The sequence below is a fragment of the Dendrobates tinctorius genome, unplaced genomic scaffold (genome assembly GCF_039654945.1).
Source record: "Dendrobates tinctorius isolate UK_male_01 unplaced genomic scaffold, ASM3965494v1 ptg000216l, whole genome shotgun sequence".
NCBI lineage: Eukaryota > Metazoa > Chordata > Amphibia > Anura > Dendrobatidae > Dendrobates > Dendrobates tinctorius.
Window position 1 is genome coordinate 4,648,188 of NW_027361883.1, and position 19,313 is coordinate 4,667,500.

The following is a 19,313-nucleotide window of genomic DNA, read 5'->3' on the forward strand; positions in this document are numbered from 1 at the left end:
AGCTAATGGGTAATGAGATATCTATTGATTGGTTCTCCCCAAACTAAGGACATCTCCCCTCTCCTCCAAAAAGCTAAAAGCTGCTCAGCTTCCTGTCCCTTTCTTGCACCGATCAGAGAGATCAGGGCAAAGAGGAAAAGAAAGGACCACAGTTTGATGCCAGCCTGCCTGTGCCAGCAGTGCTGCCAGGGAGAATGTGAAGTCACTGTGAGCAGTGATGTGTGGCGTTTACAGTACACACACAATGTTATGGGCAGGTAGAGCTGGAGTCAGGCTGGACACAGGGGAGCTGGAGCCGGGCAGCCTCACCTGGATGATGGGTGTACACAAAACTCAGGAGCACCCAGCCTCCTATATAACACAACATTCAGGCAGTACCGCACTCAGTGCACCCCGCACAGGCAGTACCACACTCAGTGCACCCCACACAGGCAGTATCGCACTCAGTGCACCCCACACAGGCAGTACCACACTCAGTGCACCCCGCACAGGCAGTACCACACTCAGTGCACCCCGCACAGGCAGTACCACACTCAGTGCACCCCGCACAGGCAGTACCGCACTCAGTGCACCCCACACAGGCAGTACCACACTCAGTGCACCTCGCACAGGCAGTACCGCACTCAGTGCACCCCGCACAGGCAGTACCGCACTCAGTGCACCCCGCACAGGCAGTACCGCACTCAGTGCACCCCGCACAGGCAGTACCACACTCAGTGCACCTCGCACAGGCAGTACCACACTCAGTGCACCTCGCACAGGCAGTACCGCACTCAGTGCACCCCGCACAGGCAGTATCACACTCAGTGCACCCCACACAGGCAGTACCGCACTCAGTGCACCCCGCACAGGCAGTACCACACTCAGAGCACCCTGCACAGGCAGTACCGCACTCAGTGCACCTCGCACAGGCAGTACCACACTCAGTGCACCCCACACAGGCAGTACCACACTCAGTGCACCCCACACAGGCAGTACCACACTCAGTGCACCCCACACAGGCAGTACCACACTCAGTGCACCCCACACAGGCAGTACCGCACTCAGTGCACCCCGCACAGGCAGTACCACACTCAGAGCACCCTGCACAGGCAGTACCGCACTCAGTGCACCTCGCACAGGCAGTACCACACTCAGTGCACCCCACACAGGCAGTACCACACTCAGTGCACCCCGCATGGCTACCAAAGTGGAGATAAGAGTCAACAGCCACCAGGCCAACATGGCAGCAGCCAAGGAACATGCCCTGGCCGTCACCCGGGATTACATTTCCCATCCCAGACTATGTAAGTACCTAATATGTCTAATATATAAAATATGCGCTGTACGGTCTAGGAATGCTGTAGTAATACAAATCCCAGCAATCCATGACAATGAGTGTCAAACTACAGCTAGCAGTGTCACTGGAAATTATAGCAAGTAACTGTTGTACTTTATTACTGAGCCTATCATGTCTGACTCCATCCAATGTATCTCAGCTTATCATGTGTGATACTATCCAATGTATCTCAGCATATCATGTGTGACTCCATCCAATGTATCTCAGTATATCATGTATGATATCATCCAATGTATCTCAGCATATCATGTGTGACTCCATCCAATGTATCTCAGTATATCATGTGTGATATCATCCAATGTATCTCAGCATATCATGTGTGATATCATCCAATGTATCTCAGCATATCATGTGTGATATCATCCAATGTATCTCAGCATATCATGTGACTCCATCCAATGTATCTCAGCTTATCATGTGTGATACCATCCAATGTATCTCAGCATATCATGTGTGACTCCATCCAATGTATCTCAGTATATCATGTGTGATATCATCCAATGTATCTCAGCATATCATGTGTGACTCCATCCAATGTATCTCAGCATATCATGTGTGATATCATCCAATGTATCTCAGCATATCATGTGTGATATCATCCAATGTATCTCAGCTTATCATGTGTGATATCATCCAATGTATCTCAGCATATCATGTGTGATATCATCCAATGTATCTCAGCATATCATGTGTGATATCATCCAATGTATCTCAGCATATCATGTGTGATATCATCCAATGTATCTCAGTATATCATGTGTGACTCCATCCAATGTATCTCAGCATATCATGTGTGATACCATCCAATGTATCTCAGCATATCATGTGTGACTCCATCCAATGTATCTCAGCATATCATGTGTGATATCATCCAATCTATCTCAGCTTATCATGTGTGATATCATCCAATGTATCTCAGCTTATCATGTGTGATATCATCCAATGTATCTCAGCATATCATGTGTGACTCCATCCAATGTATCTCAGCATATCATGTATGATATCATCCAATGTATCTCAGGATATCATGTGTGATACCATCCAATGTATCTCAGCATATCATGTGTGATACCATCCAACGTATCTCAGCATATCATGTGTGACTCCATCCAATGTATCTCAGCATATCATGTATGATATCATCCAATGTATCTCAGTTCATCACATGTGAGATAAGAATCCAGCATGTCTGTCCGAGTTTGGACTGCTGATCTATTTGTTCTCCAAGAGATAAGCCACAAACAGAAATATTTGTGAGCAGCTCTCTCAAACCGAAGGTAGGAGTGCTCGCTCTGCTGAGTTATCTATCTAGCTGTTGGCCTATAGATCAGCTGAACCATTGTTCGGCTGACAACTATCCAAGGTCTTTGCAGCAATAGTCAAACACAGGTACATCTGACATATTTTGCCTTGCTCAGTCAATGACATTTTAAGCCTTCATGTTGTCCATGTGTGTAGTCGACAGCATACTGACCTTATAATGATCTATCTTTAAGTCAGACAAATTAATCATTACTACAGTTACAATAACACAGGATCAGCACCAGAATCACCATCAGTACACGAATACATCACCTAAACCACCATTAACACATAAATACATCATTAAAACCATCATCAGTACTTGAAAACAGCACCAGAACTATCATCAGTACAGAAATACATCACCAGAACCACCATGAGTACATGAACACACCACCAGATTCACCATCAGTACTTGAAAATAACACCAAAACCAACATCAGTACAGGAATACATCACTAGAACTACCATCATTACAAGAATGCTGGATCAGAACTATCATCAATCCTTAAATACAGGACCAGAACCACTATCAGTGCATGAGCACAGCAGAAGAGCTACCATCAATACAGGAATACAGCAATAGAACCACTATCTGGACATAAATACTACACCAGAACCACCATCAGTACATGAATACAGCAACAGAACCACCATGAGTACATGGAAATAGCACCAGAAGAACAATCAGTGCCAAGCTTAGTACAACGATCAACTGCAAGGTTCAGTCAGCCCCCACCATATAATTGTATGGAATGAACCTGCAACTCCCGGTATGCCCTTAACAATAGTGTCTAGATGATGGGAGTTGTTGTTACCAGCCATCATTAGACTGTGGACCACATAAGAACCTGATTAAATCTTTAATATTGCTACTCTCTAAAGAGTAACAACTTTTAGGACATAACGTACATGTCTTATGCTCTTTAATTCTGAGCAGATTGTTTGCGGGTCCTGAGACCCCCACTGATTGTTCAAAAGACCTCTTAGAAGTGCACAGCTTTGGAGACAGAAGCACCCAGAAAGCCTGAGACCTTCTACTCTATCTCCTCTGCACTGTGTTCCCTGAGTTGCGTATGTCACGGGGTTACCGTAACAGAGAGGAGCCAGAAGACCACAACGTCTCATTGCGCCTACTCCTGCGCTGAGAAGAAGCGCTTCTCCTTTGTTTTAATGTGTTTATTTCTTTTGGCAGAACATGGGATAATCGGCCATGTTAAAAACTTTGAGCTCGGTTAGCCACTCCCATCCCCTTTATAATCTGGGTCCTGATTCAAACCCATGTCAGGCTAAGTTCACACGTAGCGGAACTCTCGCGGTAACTTCCGTGGGAATTCCGGAATTCCATTCCACAGGAAAATCGCATTTTAAATTCCCGCGATTTTCCCACGGAAAAACTAGCGATCTGCAAGTGTAATTAGATTGGAGAATTGCTAGCGTTTTCCAAGTGATCTGTAGCATCGCTTGGAGAACTGATTGACAGGTTGGTCACACTCGTCAAACACAGTGTTTGACGAGTGTGACCAACGTTTTACTATTGAGGCAGCCTATGCCGCGTCAGTAGTAAAAAGATCTAATGTTAAAAATAATAAAAAATCGGGTATATTCACCTTCCGATGTCCCACGCAGCGTCCCCAGGCTTCAGCGATACACGCGGCAGGTCTCGTTCCCAGTGATGCATTGTGGCAATGACCTTTGATGACATCGCGTCTCACGAGACCGCTATAGCATCGCGAGAGAGCAACGTCAGCAAAGGTCATCGCAAAGCATCACTGGGAACGGGACCTGCCGCATGTATCACTGAAGCCCGGGGATGCTGCGCGAGATGCCAGAAGGTGAATATAACCTGATTTTTTTTATTTTAATTCTATTTTTAACAGGGATATGGTACCCAGAGCCTGGAGGACAGTCTCCTCTCCTCCGGACAGTGGGTACCATCCGCAAATGTTCTGCTTACTTTTCGCATGGTGTGCACAGCCACATGCGGGAAGTAAGAGGAACAATGCATTCCTATGTGGGCGGAATCACCGCGATTCCGCAAAATAATGAGCATGCTGCGCATTTTTCCGTGATGCGATACCGCAGCATTAGCACAGTATTGCGGAATCCCATAGGAATGCATGGGATGCTGTTTTTTCATGTTTTCGTGGCAAAATCGTGCGTTAAAAACCGACGCGAAAACGCGAAAAAAACGCGATGTGTGAATGCAGCCTCAGAGCTAGCATTTGCAGCATGGCTTAGAAGGAGAGGTGTTAGTATGAAAAGGAGTTTTGGAGGAGTAATCCGTGGCTGCTGCATGGTTTGTAAGTGTGATAAATCCCTTCCCTCCGCTACTTTGGTTTTACCCCCGTCCTCCACTTGTCGGTGCATTCCTCTGTTATATGTGAGTGAATATTTGTATGCTTGCTATTTTCAGTTACCCTTGTTTGTGAAGCCTTGTTTGTCAGGTTGGTGTACTGCGGTGTACAGTAACACCCTTCTTCCCTGGGCTGAGGAAGGGAACAAACGGAGGGCTAACTCAGGCGTTAAGGCAAGGGTGGTGGCCCCGGCATCTTCACCTTCCGAAGTATCCCAGGGAATAGGGCGAGCTAGGGCGGCCCCTAGTGGCAGGGACAGGGTAGGAGCCCCTGGTGCCGGGTCACCCGACAGCTGAGTAGTGACAGTGCACTTCTAAGAGGTCTTTTGAGAGATCAATTGGGGTCTTAGGACTCAGTGCTACACCAATCTGGTTAGAATTAAAGGGCCTTAAACATAATAAAATCTCCCAAAATGTTAGTTATATTTTAAGGTTCTTTACACTGGTCAATAATCAGGAAGTGATTATCAGTCTACCCAAGCAGTCTGTCAGTCACCCGATGCACGGGCAACATGTTCCTTTGTCCCATTATCATTTTAAGCTTACCTAAATATCATCGCTCTCGGCAGCACATCGTCCTGTGTTAAGATGTGCTGCCTAGCACAATGCTATTCTCTGTGTGCCGAGCAATCACGTCAACAATCGTTCTCCGCACACTAAAGTGCGGTCGACCCGTTATAGACTATTGAGCAGCGACTGGCGATCAGGTTCATATAGCTGTCAACAATCCAGGCCGATTGGCCAGTGTGAATGCAGCCTTAGATCCAGGTACCTGAGAGGTGACGTCTTCTCTGACTGGAGTAGTTCTCATGCCTTTCTCCTTCATTTATACCTGAAGCCATGATGACTTGTCACATCCACAGCCGGTCTCTGTAATTTTCCTCTTCTCTGGTCATTTGCAGCACATCCCAACATGATGCTCTTAAAAATAACAGTGTCATTAAAATGCCGCCAGAATAAAAGCATCTGCCCATGCTGTGCCCAAAATAAACCTTACACTGTGCTCCTGAATAGATGATCGCCACCCACGGTGCTCCTTCCACAAAAATGACTCCCACACTGTCCAACTTATGAAACATGGCCTCCACATTATAATCTGTAAAATATTGCCTCGGCACGTGCCCCCTTATATGCTATGACCGTCACACCATCCCCCTTTTATGCATTATGAGAACAACACCTGCACCATTATGTACTATAACTGCCACACCGTCCTCCCTTATGCACTATACACAGTCCTCCTTGTGAACTATAACTGCCACACCGTCCTCCCTTATGTACTATAACTGCCACACTGTCCTCCCTTATGCACTATACACCGCCCTCCTTGTGAACTATAACTGCCACACCGTCCTCCCTTATGCACTATACACGTCCTCCTTGTGAACTATAACTGCCACACCGTCCTCCCTTATGCACTATACACGTCCTCCTTGTGAACTATAACTGCCACACCGTCCTCCTTATGAACTATAACTGCCACACTGTCCTCCCTTATGCACTATACACCGACCTCCTTGTGAACTATAACTGCTACATTGTCCTCCCTCATGAACTACAAACTTCACACCATCCGCTCTATGAATAATAACCATCAAATCAACCTCTCTTATATACTATGACAGTCATATCATCCTCATTATGAACTACAATCTCCACACCCCCTTATGAACCATACCTGCCATATTGTCCTCTCATATGAACTGTAACTGTCACATCATCCTCCCTTATGAACTAAAACCGTCACATCACGCTTCCTTATAAACTATAACTTACACTATTCCCTCCTACAGCTGCCACACTGTCCCCCTTTATGAACTATAATTGCCATCCTGGCCTCCCTTATGAACTGTGGCATCCACACTGCCCCCCATATTCCACTCTCTATACTGTGCCCCCTTTTCACGCCCTCCCACTCTGACCCCTCTCCAAACTGTGCCCTTACACTGTCCCTCGATCTCTATAATGAAAATCCGTTTTTTTGTTCAGCTCCATGTAGCTCTTACCTACGCCTCTTCGCCACCTCTGTGGCACTGCAGCTGTGTCAGTGGTGTGGTTACGCTGCTGCACGCTGGGACCAGGATCTGACTCATGCTCCTCTGACCCCGAAAGTGCCAGTGTTCGTGTACCTTCATTAATATTTGTTCAAATACATATGAATGCAACCCCTTCCCACCACCCTATGAAAATGTATTTTTCTCTCATGCTGGGGCCGCCTCCCACAGCTTGCCGCCTGAGGCACAGGACCTCAGGTACCTAGTGGCAAATTCAGGCCAGCCTATCAGGTGTCATACTGTCCAGTGTATCTCAGCTTATCATACATGACACGGTCCAGTGTATCTATGCTTACCATACATGACACGGTCCAGAGTATCTCAGCCTGTCATGTGTGATACCTTCTCAAATATGCTCCTCTCACCCACTTGTTCCAATCTGGGGTTTGTGTCTTTTCACTAGGGTGTCATCCGGACCATCTGTGCTGGAGCGGCTACAGGCATCCAGGGGCTGAGGTCAGCGGCTCCCCCAGAGGTTCGGCTGGGAGTTGGAAGTGAAGTTTGTCATTCATTAGAGGTTGGGGGTGAAGGTTTGGAGCGGTGTCAGCGTCACACCATCTGGTCATTAGTCGCCTGGAAGCCGTGCGCACCGGTCAGCTCCGCTTAATGAGAGCAGCCACACAATTAGCATCTTGTCTACACTGCGGCCCTCTGTGCAGAAAGAAGCAGACTGTGTGACCAGTAATCCCAAAATCCCTCATCTGTCCAACATCGGAGGTCTTAACCCTACCAGGGATGAAAGATAGATAGAAGGATAGATACAAAGCAGCCTCTGTAAGCACAAAGTTGTATAAACACTGAATACCTGACATCTGGTCATATAGAAGATTCTTATAAAATAAAGGGACTAAGCACGTAAGGTGACCAATTAGTGTTTGCCCACTGGCCACGACAAGGTGGTCTTTCTTTGGTGTCATCCAAAATCACTTTTATCGCAAATGTCGCTCTTGGGTCAAAACCCTACAAGTATAAAGGGTCCGGCATTAATTCACTCTGGTCTTAAGACTCATTCAGACCTCTGCTTTTCGCGCACAAGTTCTTTCCGTGTTTTCGTACCTAGTTTAGTCTATGGGTAGTTCACGTGACCGATCTTCTTGTTGGACCGAGAAGTTCGTCCAAAATTGCGGAGACTTGTCCGATATTGATCCGAGTTTACAAATCCATAAAAAAATCAGACAGCACTCCGATGACATAGGAGGCATAGACAGGAGAAGGAGAAGAAACCTTTTTTTTTCTCATTCGAAAAAAACTGATGCAAATCGGGCCGGACTCTGTTGGAAATCGGATCAAACGCTGGTGAAAGTCAGTCCAATTTTCTCGGAATTGGAAAAAAAAATGGACATCTGAATGAGCCCGTAAGCTGATGAGAGGAGCTGACAGTATGCGCTGTGATATGCAAAAACCGACTACATGGAATGTAAATGGCATCACTGCTATAGAGACTAGACATAAGATGAAGGGTCTAATTGGCCAACTCATGGGAGCCCACCGGCCAAGACAAGTAACTTATTTCTAGGTTTTTGGTCCAGGACAGACCCATCTGATACAAATGGTTAGGTGATCTCCCCGGTGGGCTGCTGGGCACATAGTAATGCTCCGATTTGTGTGCTAAGTATATTCCACACACCAGTGATTGGTCACATTCAGTCTCTACACACGGAGGCCGCTGTATCCTCAGGTTCGTGTATATTCCAGTGACAGCAGCTGACGCCTGTTCACACTTGCATCAGTCTGTTAGCAGGAGCTCAGATTTTTTTTGTAGTTGATAGCAACGTAATTTCTCGAATGTTCTGGGCAATGGATATTGTGAGGACCGTCTCCACAGCAGAGGTTTTGTTTCTGGACTTCTCAGATGTCTTCACTCCTGGGGTCAGCTCAGATTCCTTTTGTCCAGTCCTCAGAGGTTTCCATCGTTCCGGTGCAGAATTTGGGGATTCCGGCTCTGCAGCTGTGACTTGTTTCCTGGATGATCTGGAGCAGAGATGATTCCATGTGACATGATTCCTATAGGAGTCGGGGGTCCCGCGGCTCATGGCTTCTCCTCTATCACATACCATGCCTGACGGTGTGAAAATGATTAGCAGCTCATTACTGCGCCTCAGCTCTCTGCCTCATCAAACCTGAGTGTCTTCTGTCAGACATCGCGGCTTATTTCGTCTTTCCATGACTTTCGGTACTGGCCATACACTAGAGATTTTGAGTAACCGAAAAGACCAATTTCGACCATTTTCTGGTGACTGATGGCACTGTGACTCGCATGGCCATTGGCCTGAATTCTGCGCCTCTCTCTATTTCTGTATCTCTTCTGCCAATTTGGGTTCAGCCCTCTCAGAGTTTCCCACCTTCTGTGATGGATGGGCCCGGACTTTCAGGCCTATTTTCTCTGAGTCCCCTTCTTTACCATGACTGATGAGACCGGAGTGGGGGCTGGCTTAGCCACTGACCTGAGTCTAGCAGCCCACTCAGTGAAAAGCTCTGGTGTACAATATCCGATCACATTCTCTGCTAGGGAATTCTGGGGAAATAAATCCCTAATCTGGACTATTAGCTATTATCCCTCTGCAGGGATGGGGTGTTGTAATGCACAGTGTAGGACAGAATAAGTGCAACACAAAGGGATAAGGGGAGAGGGGACCCAATACTAGGGAAGCGGGGAGTGGCGACCCCTAGGCAGATCTAATGTCACCCTGTCTGACCTAAGAGACCCTAAATAGGTTCCACACCTATCGCCTTACAGGATACCTAATCCCTGCCAGATCCAAGTGGTAAACCCTGCTTAGGGAAGGAAGGGGTGAACACAGGTCGAACCCCACTAACACTAAAGACAGCTAGGACAAATGAAACAAGGGAGACACTCAGCTAGAGTAGACTCAGAAAGAAACACCAGCATCTTTCATATTTTAAAAATTACAAAAAGACAAATGGGTAGATGCAAAAGTTTGGGCACCCTGCATGGTTAGTATTCCCCTTCACAGCTTGTGAACACTTTTTGTAGTCAGATAAATGTCTTTCAATTCTTGTTTGAGGGATTTTCCTCCATTCTTCCTTGGAGAATTCTTCCAGTTCTGTGAGATTCCTGGGTCGTCTTGCTTCCTCTGCTATTTTGAGGTTTGGCCACAGATTATCAATGATGAGATCAGGGGACTGTGAGGGCCATTGTAAAACCTTCAGTTTGCGCCTTTTGAGGTCGTTTATTGCGGCCTTTGATGTGTGTTCTGGAACATTATTCATTTCTAGAAGCCATCCTCTCCCTCTTTTCACCTTCAGCAGATGGTGTTATGTTTGCATCAAGAATTTATTGAAATTTTCATTGAATACATTCTTCCTTTAACCCATGAACTGTTCCCTGTGCCATTGGCTGCAACATAATCCCAAAGCATTTTGTAGATTGTAAGCTCTCACGAGCAGGGTGGTCTTATTTTGCTTTAATTATTGTATTGTTAACGTTGTTACATATGACTTGTGTTTTTTGAAACTGTTAAACTGTAAAGCCCTGTGGAATATGTTGGCGCTATATAAATAAAGATTATTATTATTAAAGCATGATTGACCCACCTACATGCTTAATGGTTGGCGGGATGTTCTTTTCCTTAAATTCTGTGCCCTTTTTCTCCACACATACCTTTGGATCATTGTGGCCAAATAGTTCTATTTTAACGTCATCGGTCCACAGGGCTTGTTTTCATAATGCATCAGGCTTGTTTAGATGCTCTTTTACATACTTCTGATGCTGAATTTTATGGTGAGAACGCAAAAGAGGTTTTCTTCTGGTGACTCTTCCATGAAGGCCATATTTGTGTAGGTGTCTGTGAACAGTAGAACAATGTACGACAGGTTCAGAGTCTGCAAAATCTTTCTGAAGGTCTTTTGCAGTCACACGGGGGTTCCGATTTGCCTCTACATCAATCCTACGAGCAGCTCTCACTGAAACTTTGCTTGGTCTTCCAGATCTTATCTTGATCTCCACTGTTCTGGGTAACTGCCATTTCTTAATAACATTTTGAACTAAGGAAAGGGCAACCTGAAAACACTTTGCTATCTTCTTATAAGCTTCTCCTGCTTTGTGGGCCTCCACCATTTTCAGAGTGCTAGCCAGCTGCTTAGAAGAACCCATGGCGGCTGTTTTTGGCACAAGGTTAGAGGATGCTGGGTTTTATAAAGCTGGGAAATTTGCATCACCTGCCCTTTCCTAACGATGATGGTGAACAAGTCATAACCCTAACAGGATAATTAACGTCTGAAACCTTGATCAACGATATCTGAGCAAACAAATCTCAAAGGGTGCCAAAACTTATGCATCAGCCCATTTTCCTTTTTGCAATTTTTAAAATGTAAAATATGATTTTCCCCCCCAAAATGTGTCATCTGTAACATTAGGCCTTTTACAGATCGTTTCATGTTCAACTTGCTTTACTGTTCTCAATAACAGTCATTTTGATCTGGGGTGCCCAAACTTTTACATGCCACTGTATGTGTTTGATGACGTGCAGCTCTGTAAGGTGGGGGTATTATGAGTTGCAGCTCTGAAGTTTCCATATAAATGTTGTGTAGAAAACGTACTACAGTGTAAAAGAACCCGTTTATGACCACAAAAGTCATTGGCCTGAAGAAGCCACCTCGTGTGATGGGCATTTTAAAGGACACTTCCGAAGCTGCTGAAGAACCTCTTTTCTCTAAAGTGACAACCTATGATGCTGTGGAATGTATATATATATATATATATATAAGAAAAATGACTTGACTGTCCAACTATTTCTGGCCCTGGCAGTACCTTCCTCCATAGCTGAGCACAGGCAGGAAGTGTTGTCATGAGGACATGGGAGAAAAGGTGCTGCCTCATAAAACCTGTGTCTTAAAGGGAATCTGTCACCTCATTTATCTGATAAGAGATGCGGCCACCGCCATCAGGGGCTTATCTACAGCATTCTGTAATGCATTCTGTATTGCTGTAGATAAGCCCCCGATGTCACCTGAAAGAGAAGAAAAACAAGTTATATTATACTCACCCCGGGGTCCGGTCCGGCGCCTCCCGTCTTCTAGCGATAACTTCCTCCTCCTTACTTCTGACGCAGCTCCTGCGCAGGCGTACTTTATGATCTGCCCTGTTGAGGGCAAAGCAAAGAACTGCAGTGTGCAGGTGCCGGGAAAGGTCAGAGAGGTCCAGCGCCTGCGCATTGCAGTACTCTGCTCTGCCCTCAACAGGGCAGATAAGTGCGCCTGCGCAGGAGCCGCGGCAGAAGTAAGAAGGACGTCATCGCTAGAAGATGGGAGGCGCCGGACCGGACCACGACACCTATCGGACCCCCTGGGTGAGTATAGTATAACGTGTTTTTCTTATCTTTCAGGTGACATCGGGGGATTATCTACAGCATTACAGAATGCATTACAGTATGCTGGAGATAAGTCCCTGATGGCGGTGGCTGCAGCTCATATGTGAAAAATGAGGTGACAGTTTCCCTTTAAAGACCTGACAATGTTGCCATATAAAAGGTTTTATTCTGTCATCTTCCCGTGCTGTTCAAGCGGATGGAAGAAAAAGAACAGGAACAAAACATAAGTAGTGTGAAGTGTGAGCTCCGAGCGGCTTTCTCCTACACATAGCGGCAGCGCTGTGATTGGAGGAATCAATACAGGATGACACCCGGTGATCGGTAAATACCAGTCATCCCGAAGCAAGACGACGGGGGCCGGTGATAACACCAGAGCGTGCCGTGCTGCACACCGGTCCCAGACACCTCAACTCTCCATGTTCGCAGCTTCAAAACCACTGTCAAAGACGTTATGGCGGTCAATGGTAACAGCAGCACAGAGTATTTTTGGGGAGAGATACTGTGTAATCATGTGCTTGCTTGCCAACTCTTCCAGAACGTAGAAAAAACACTGTCCCACAAAATAGATCTTAACTCCTATCCCAAGGACCCCCCAACACTGGAGAGAGCTCCCAATTTAAGGCAAGGTTAAAGAAAGTTCTGTCCCTTAATGGACAGAGAATGTGTTTGTGTCACAGGGTTACCGCAAGAGAGAAGAGCCAGAAGCCCTCAGCGTCTGATTGCTCCTACTCCTGCGCTTGAAAGAAGCACTTCTCTGTCTTTCTAAATGGTAATCATTTCTTTTGGCAGAACAGGGGTTAATCAGCCATGTTGGAAACTCTGGGAGTCTGAGCTCTCAGTGGATCTCGGTTCACTACTCCTATCCCCTTTACAATTTGGGTCCTGATTCAAATCCATGTCAGAGCTAGCTTATGCTGCATGGCTTGGAGGAGAGGTGTTTATATGAGAAGGAGTTTAGAGGAGTTATATGTGACTCTTGCGTGGTTTGTAAGTTTGATAATTGCCTTCATTTCTCTACTTTGATAATTCCCCTGTCCTCCACTCCCTGGTGCATTCCTCTGTTATATGTGAGTATTTGTATGCTTGCTATTTTCAGTTTAACCTTGTTTGTGTTGCCTTGTTCGTCGGTTTGGTGTACTGCGATGCACAGTAGCGGCCCCACTTCCCAGGGCGGAAGAAGAGAACAGATGGAGGGCTGATTCAGGAGATAAGGCAAGGGAAGAGGCCCCTGCATCTTCACCTTCAGAAGTATCCAGGAGAGCAGGGCAAGCTAGGTCGCCCCCTAGTGGTACGGACAGGGAAGGAGCCCCGGGTCCCGACTGTTTTGGGACTGTTTTGGGACTGTTTACCAAATGTAAGCCTAAACTTCACACTAGCCCTAAGCCTAGCCTTAACCCCAACCCATTTTTGTAGCCAAAACACTAAATCAATCCTTAATTCTAAACCAATCTTAAACTTAATTCTAAACCAATCCAATTCCTAGCCCTATTTAGGGAAAAATAGAAAAAATATAAAAGGATTGCTAAGTAATAACTGAATGAAGTGCACTTACTTATCTTCCATCATCTTCATTGCTGCTTATGCAGAGCACAGAAGTGGGGATGAGTTTGTCATTGGCTACTACAACCAAAATGATGATGCTCATTCCATCCTGAGATTTTACATTTTGGTTGCTGCCTATGCAGAGTGCAGCAGCCAACAAAAGTTCATCCTTCCTGTTGTGCTTTGCATAGACACTCAGCAAGGGCTCACAGAAGCTAATTATTTAACCGTGTAGGTATAGTAAAGGCAAAATTTTGCATCTCATTGATTTTGTCACCCCCATGTCTACCCATGCCATTCAACTGCTTTGAGGGGCTATCCACTACCAGGACCATTCGACCACCAGGGTGCACTACACACCCAGTGGTGATCACTACTTTTCACAGATCCAGATTTCTACAGTGTGTACCTCGCATATCTCCCTGGGACTCACAGAGTCCAGTCACAGGTCCCAAATAGGCGAGTATAGGCTCAGTCTCAGTTTTGTATGATAGGAACAGGTCACTGCCTTAATTTAAGGTCCATCCGGCAATGGATCAAGTGTGGCTTCTGAGTGATCCAATAATGCATTCAGGACTTTCTCCTTAACCACTGGCCACCAGGAGGAGGAATCTGTCTCCAGTTCTACAGTAACAAGCCAACACAACTTCCCTGCGGAACCCTTCGTTTTGGCCCTCAGCTCCACTTTAAAGTTTTCAGTAGGTCTTATGAGACTCAACATCAGGTGATCCTCTCTCTCCAGAGTCAATGTGGGCTCCTCTACACATTTTGGTCTAGGGTATACAATTTGGGGTGTAATGAGGGTGGTCATGAGGGTGGTCATTTATACTACATGTAGGGGTGTCCAACGTAAATGGGCAGGGCATAAGGCCTAGTATTTTGCTTAATCTTCCTGATTTCCTTTCTCAAATGTTAAATATAGATTTTGTGCAAGGAGGGAAATGGAGCTCCAAATGCCCCCTGCCACCGATTCCTCCAGATTGAGAGAAAAAATCCCTGTAAGTGACCCCTTCCTAAAAGGGTTCTCCAGGACAATAAAGCATTGATGGCCGAACATACAGTTCCGGGCAGTCCCTTCATTATGCCCAATGGTGGCACGAGGTTGGATGCCCAGACGCTTATGGCCAATAATGGTTTAGTTCCTTTTAAGGGACCTGCCATATATTTCCAATGCCCTCACAGTTACCACCTCCGTCAGGTACTGACCTGTGGCGCTGGTGGGTGTCCTGACATCCTGAAGGTTCTGCGTTTTGAGCATTCGGAGTATATACTTATTGAAGGTCCCATACTGATTATGGAGCAGCACAGAGGATGTCAGCCTTCTACATTCATGGCCAAAAGTTTAGAGAACGACACAAATATTATATTTTCACATGATCTGCTGGCCTCTGGTTTTTATGTGTTTGTCAGATGTTTTTATCACATACAGAAATATAATTGCAATCATATTATGAGTAACAAAAGGTTATATTGACCGTTAGAATGAGTTAATGCAGCAAGTCAATATTTGCAGTGTTGACCCTTCTTCTTCAGGACCTCAGCAATTCTCCCTGGCATGCTCTCAATCAACTTCTGGATCAAATCCTGACTGATCGCAGTCCATTCTTGCAAAATCAATGCTTTTATTTTGTCTGAATTTGAAGGTTTTTGTTTGTCCACCCGTCTCTTGATGATTGACCACAAGTTCTCAATGGGATTAAGATCTGGGGAGTTTCCAGGCCATGGTCCCAAAATCTCCATGTTTTGTTCCCTGAGCCATTTAGTTATCACCTTTGCTTTATGGCAAGGTGCTCCATCATGTTGAAAAAGGCATTGTTGATCGCCAAACTGCTCTTGGACAGTTGGGAGAAGTTGCTCTTGGAGGACATTCTGGTACCATTCTTTATTCATGGCTGTGTTTTTAGGCAAGACTGAGAGAGAGCCCATTCCCTTGGCTGAGAAGCCACCCCACACATGAATGGTTTCAGGATGCTTGACAGTTGGCATGAGACAAGACTGGTGGTAGCGTTCACCTGGTCTTCTCCGAATAAGCAGTTTTCCAGATGTCCCAAACAATCGAAAAGGGGATTCATCAGAGAAAATGACTTTACCCCAGTCCTCAGCAGTCCACTCCCTGCACCTCTTGCAGAATATCAGTCTGTCCATGATGTTTTTTCTGGAGAGAAGTGGCTTCTTTGCTGCCCTCCTTGAGGCCAGGCCTTGCTCCAAGAGTCTCCGCCTCACAGTGCATGCAGATGCACTCACACCTGCCTGCTGCCATTCCTGAGCAAGCTCTGCACTGCTGGTAGCCCGATCCCGCAGCTGAAACACTTTTAAGAGACGGTCCTGGCGCTTGCTGGTCTTTCTTGGGCGCCCTGGAGCCTTTTTGGCAACAAGGGAACCTCTCTCCTTGAAGTTCTTGATGATGTGATAGATTGTTGACTGAGGTGCAATCTTTCTAGCCGCGATACTCTTCCCTGTTAGGCCATTTTTGTGCAGTGCAATGATGACTGCACGTGTTTCTTTAGAGATAACCGTGGTTAACAGAAGAGAAACAATGATGCCAAGCACCAGCCTCCTTTTAAAGTGTCCAGTGGTGTCATTCTTACTTAATCATGACAGATTGATCTCCAGCCCTGTCCTCATCAACACCCACACCTGTGTTAATGGAGCAATCACTGAAACGATGTTAGCTGGTCCTTTTAAGGCAGGGCTGCAATGATGTTGAAATGTGTTTTGGGGGATAAAGTTCATTTTCTAGACAAATATTGACTTTGCAAGTAATTGCTGTTAAGCTGATCACTCTTTATAACATTCTGGAGTATATGCAAATTGCCATTAGAAAAAATGAAGCAGTAGACTTTGTAAAAATTAATATTTGTGTCATTCTCAAAACTTTTGGCCATGACTGTATGCTACTACACTTAGGTCTGGTCTTTGTAGCGTGTGTGAATCTCTGTACCAGGGAGCTGGCGCTACCCATAATACTCTGGACTAGGAGATAAAATTGTCTGCCTGGCACCCATCCATAGAGGAGCGGCCCCTCGCCTCTGATTTCCTTCTTCATCAAAGTCATTGCTTTCTGGCACCTTCCCGAATTGCTGCCCTTTGACGCTTCTCCCACTCCCACTTGGCTCATGTTCTTGGCCTGGCAGCTCCATGAATTGGCAGCAAGTCCCCAGCCCGGCTTTTGTCTCTTCCCCAGAAAGGAATCTCCAGCTGGAGCGAGACAGGAGCGGCTGAGGGCTTGGATGAGGGCGAGATGTGTGAGTCGCTGTCCACTGTCAATACAGGGATATATGAGTGTGGGCCATGCACTGTCCCCTGTGCAGACATATCCCCTATTTATAGTGGCGAAAGTAAAAGTGTTTATATAAATGCTGGTCCTCCTAGTGGTGGCTGCAGGTAGTCAGAATTTTGGTATTTACAGGGGTATTCCCAAAATCTAAGTAACCCTTCATCCATAGGGTTTCGCCAAGATTCCAACCTCTGGGACCTCCAGCGTTCCTCAAAACCGAGCTCAGCAAAGCCTGGTCTTGAAGGTATTGAAGATGCTCAGGTTCGACTTTTGTTGTCTATGGGGCCTGCTGGAGAAGTCCGAGTACTGCATTATTTCCATTAGTCCCATAGGCAATGAATGGGGCTGAGTTTGGGTCTGAACATCTCCAACCCCATCAAGTCCAACCTCTGCTGTGTCATGTTCCCAGGGACCTCGCTAGTCCATTAACCAACCAAGGGTCCACCCAACAATCCCAGGTGTGTTATATCCGGGCATTGTCTTGACTGGCTAGCGGCAGCATCTGCCTGCATTTGGGGAACCTAAATGGGTGTGGAAAGTGAGGAAGAAAAATAAGTACTGTTTCTATTAAGGGCTGTGGTCTGATTCAGATATCTAGTCTGAGGTGTAACTTTGGTCTTGCTCTGGGGTCAAATTAATTTTGTGTGACCTAATCTAGAGCCTGAAATAATTTAGGGGTTTGAGCTGAGGTTTGATTTAGTTCTGGGGACTACATGTGATTTGCGGTCCCATCTAGGGGGGTCTGAATTTATTTGGAGATCTCTTCTGGGGTCCAAGTTAAATAGGGAATCTGGTCTCCAGTTTGAATTAATTTAAGGGTTCTGGTCTAGGGTCGGATTTTTTAGTCTAAATTTAATTTAGGATCTTATCTAAGGTCTGAACTAATTAGGGTTCCGGTTTGGGGTCTTATTTTTTGAGGGGTCTGGTCCGAGATCTTAGTTAGTTAGGGGTCTGGCCCAGGGTCTCAATTAATTAGGTGTCTGGTCTGGAGTCTGAATTAATGAGGATTTTGATCTGGGGTCTGATTTATTTAAGGGTCTGGGTCTGTGGTCATATTTATTTAGGGATCTGTTCTAGGTTCTGAATTAATTGGGGATCTGGTTTGGAGTCTGATTTAATTGAGTCTGGGCTGGGATCTCCTTTATTGATGGGTCTGATCTGAGGATAAATTAATTCTGGGGTCTACTTTTAATTTGGGGTCTGATCTAGGGTCTAAATTCATTTTGGGGACCAGTCTGAAGTCTAAAATTATTTTGGGCTCAGAATTAAATTAGGGATCTGCCCTAGGGTCTATAGTCTTACTCAATTTAGGTGACATGATCTAGTGTCTAAATATTTCTGGGATCTGCTGTGTGCTCTTAGCTGACGTAGGGTCTCGTATGGATCTTATTATGACAATTTACGTGTCTTGGGTCTGAAATCATTTAGGAGCTCTTCTCTCAGGTGTGAATTAATTTTGGCATCTGAATTGAATTAGTGGATTAGGGGTAGTCTGGGGTCTGACGGAATCTGGTCTATGATCGTATGTAATTTAGGGGATCTGTTTTTTTTATTTGAATTTATTTAGCAGTCTGATCTGGGGTCTAATAAATTAAGAAGGTGTTTCTGAAATTTGAGTCATGTTAGGGCTCTGGTTTTGGATCTGAATTTGGTCTTGGGTCTGAATTAATTTAGTGGTTTGGTTTGAGGTCTTAACTCCTTAATTGTGGAGTCCGGTCTTGAGTCTCCATTAATTTAGGAGTCTGGTTTGGATTCTGAATAAATTTAGGGGTCTGATCTTGGGTCTGAATTAATTGAGGCGTCTGGTGAGGTGATTATTTCTTGGGTCTGCTCTCGGGTCCGCCTTGAATTTGGGGTCTGAATTACTTGTCGGGTCTGACGTCTGGGTCTCTTTGGGTTTTTCCTACTCTGTGGAGATGTAGAACAACTTTCTCATGACTTTGTATGAACCGTTCTTATCTTATTAGTAGGGGTTCCCCAAAGTCAAAGGGTTTTCACACTGCACAGAAGTTGAAGCAGTTGATTGCCCCCGTGGCCTCCTCTGTGTGCGGAGGGACTGGCCGCGAGTTTCCCTATAACTTTTTCTACATTGTGACTCTTCCTGAGGCCTGGG

General features: G+C 45.7%; 1 protein-coding gene across 1 annotated transcript in view; it reads left to right on the forward strand.

Annotated features, from left to right (window-relative positions):
• The first annotated feature begins 374 nt into the window (after nt 1–374).
• ATP6V1B1 (ATPase H+ transporting V1 subunit B1) overlaps nt 375–19,313 on the forward strand; it is a 128,295-nt gene continuing 109,356 nt past the window's right edge. Inside the window, exon 1 of the mRNA XM_073555084.1 lies at nt 375–1,286. Within this exon, the coding sequence (XP_073411185.1) occupies nt 1,178–1,286 (109 nt within the window). The 5' untranslated portion in view covers nt 375–1,177. The remainder of the gene's footprint in view (nt 1,287–19,313) is intronic.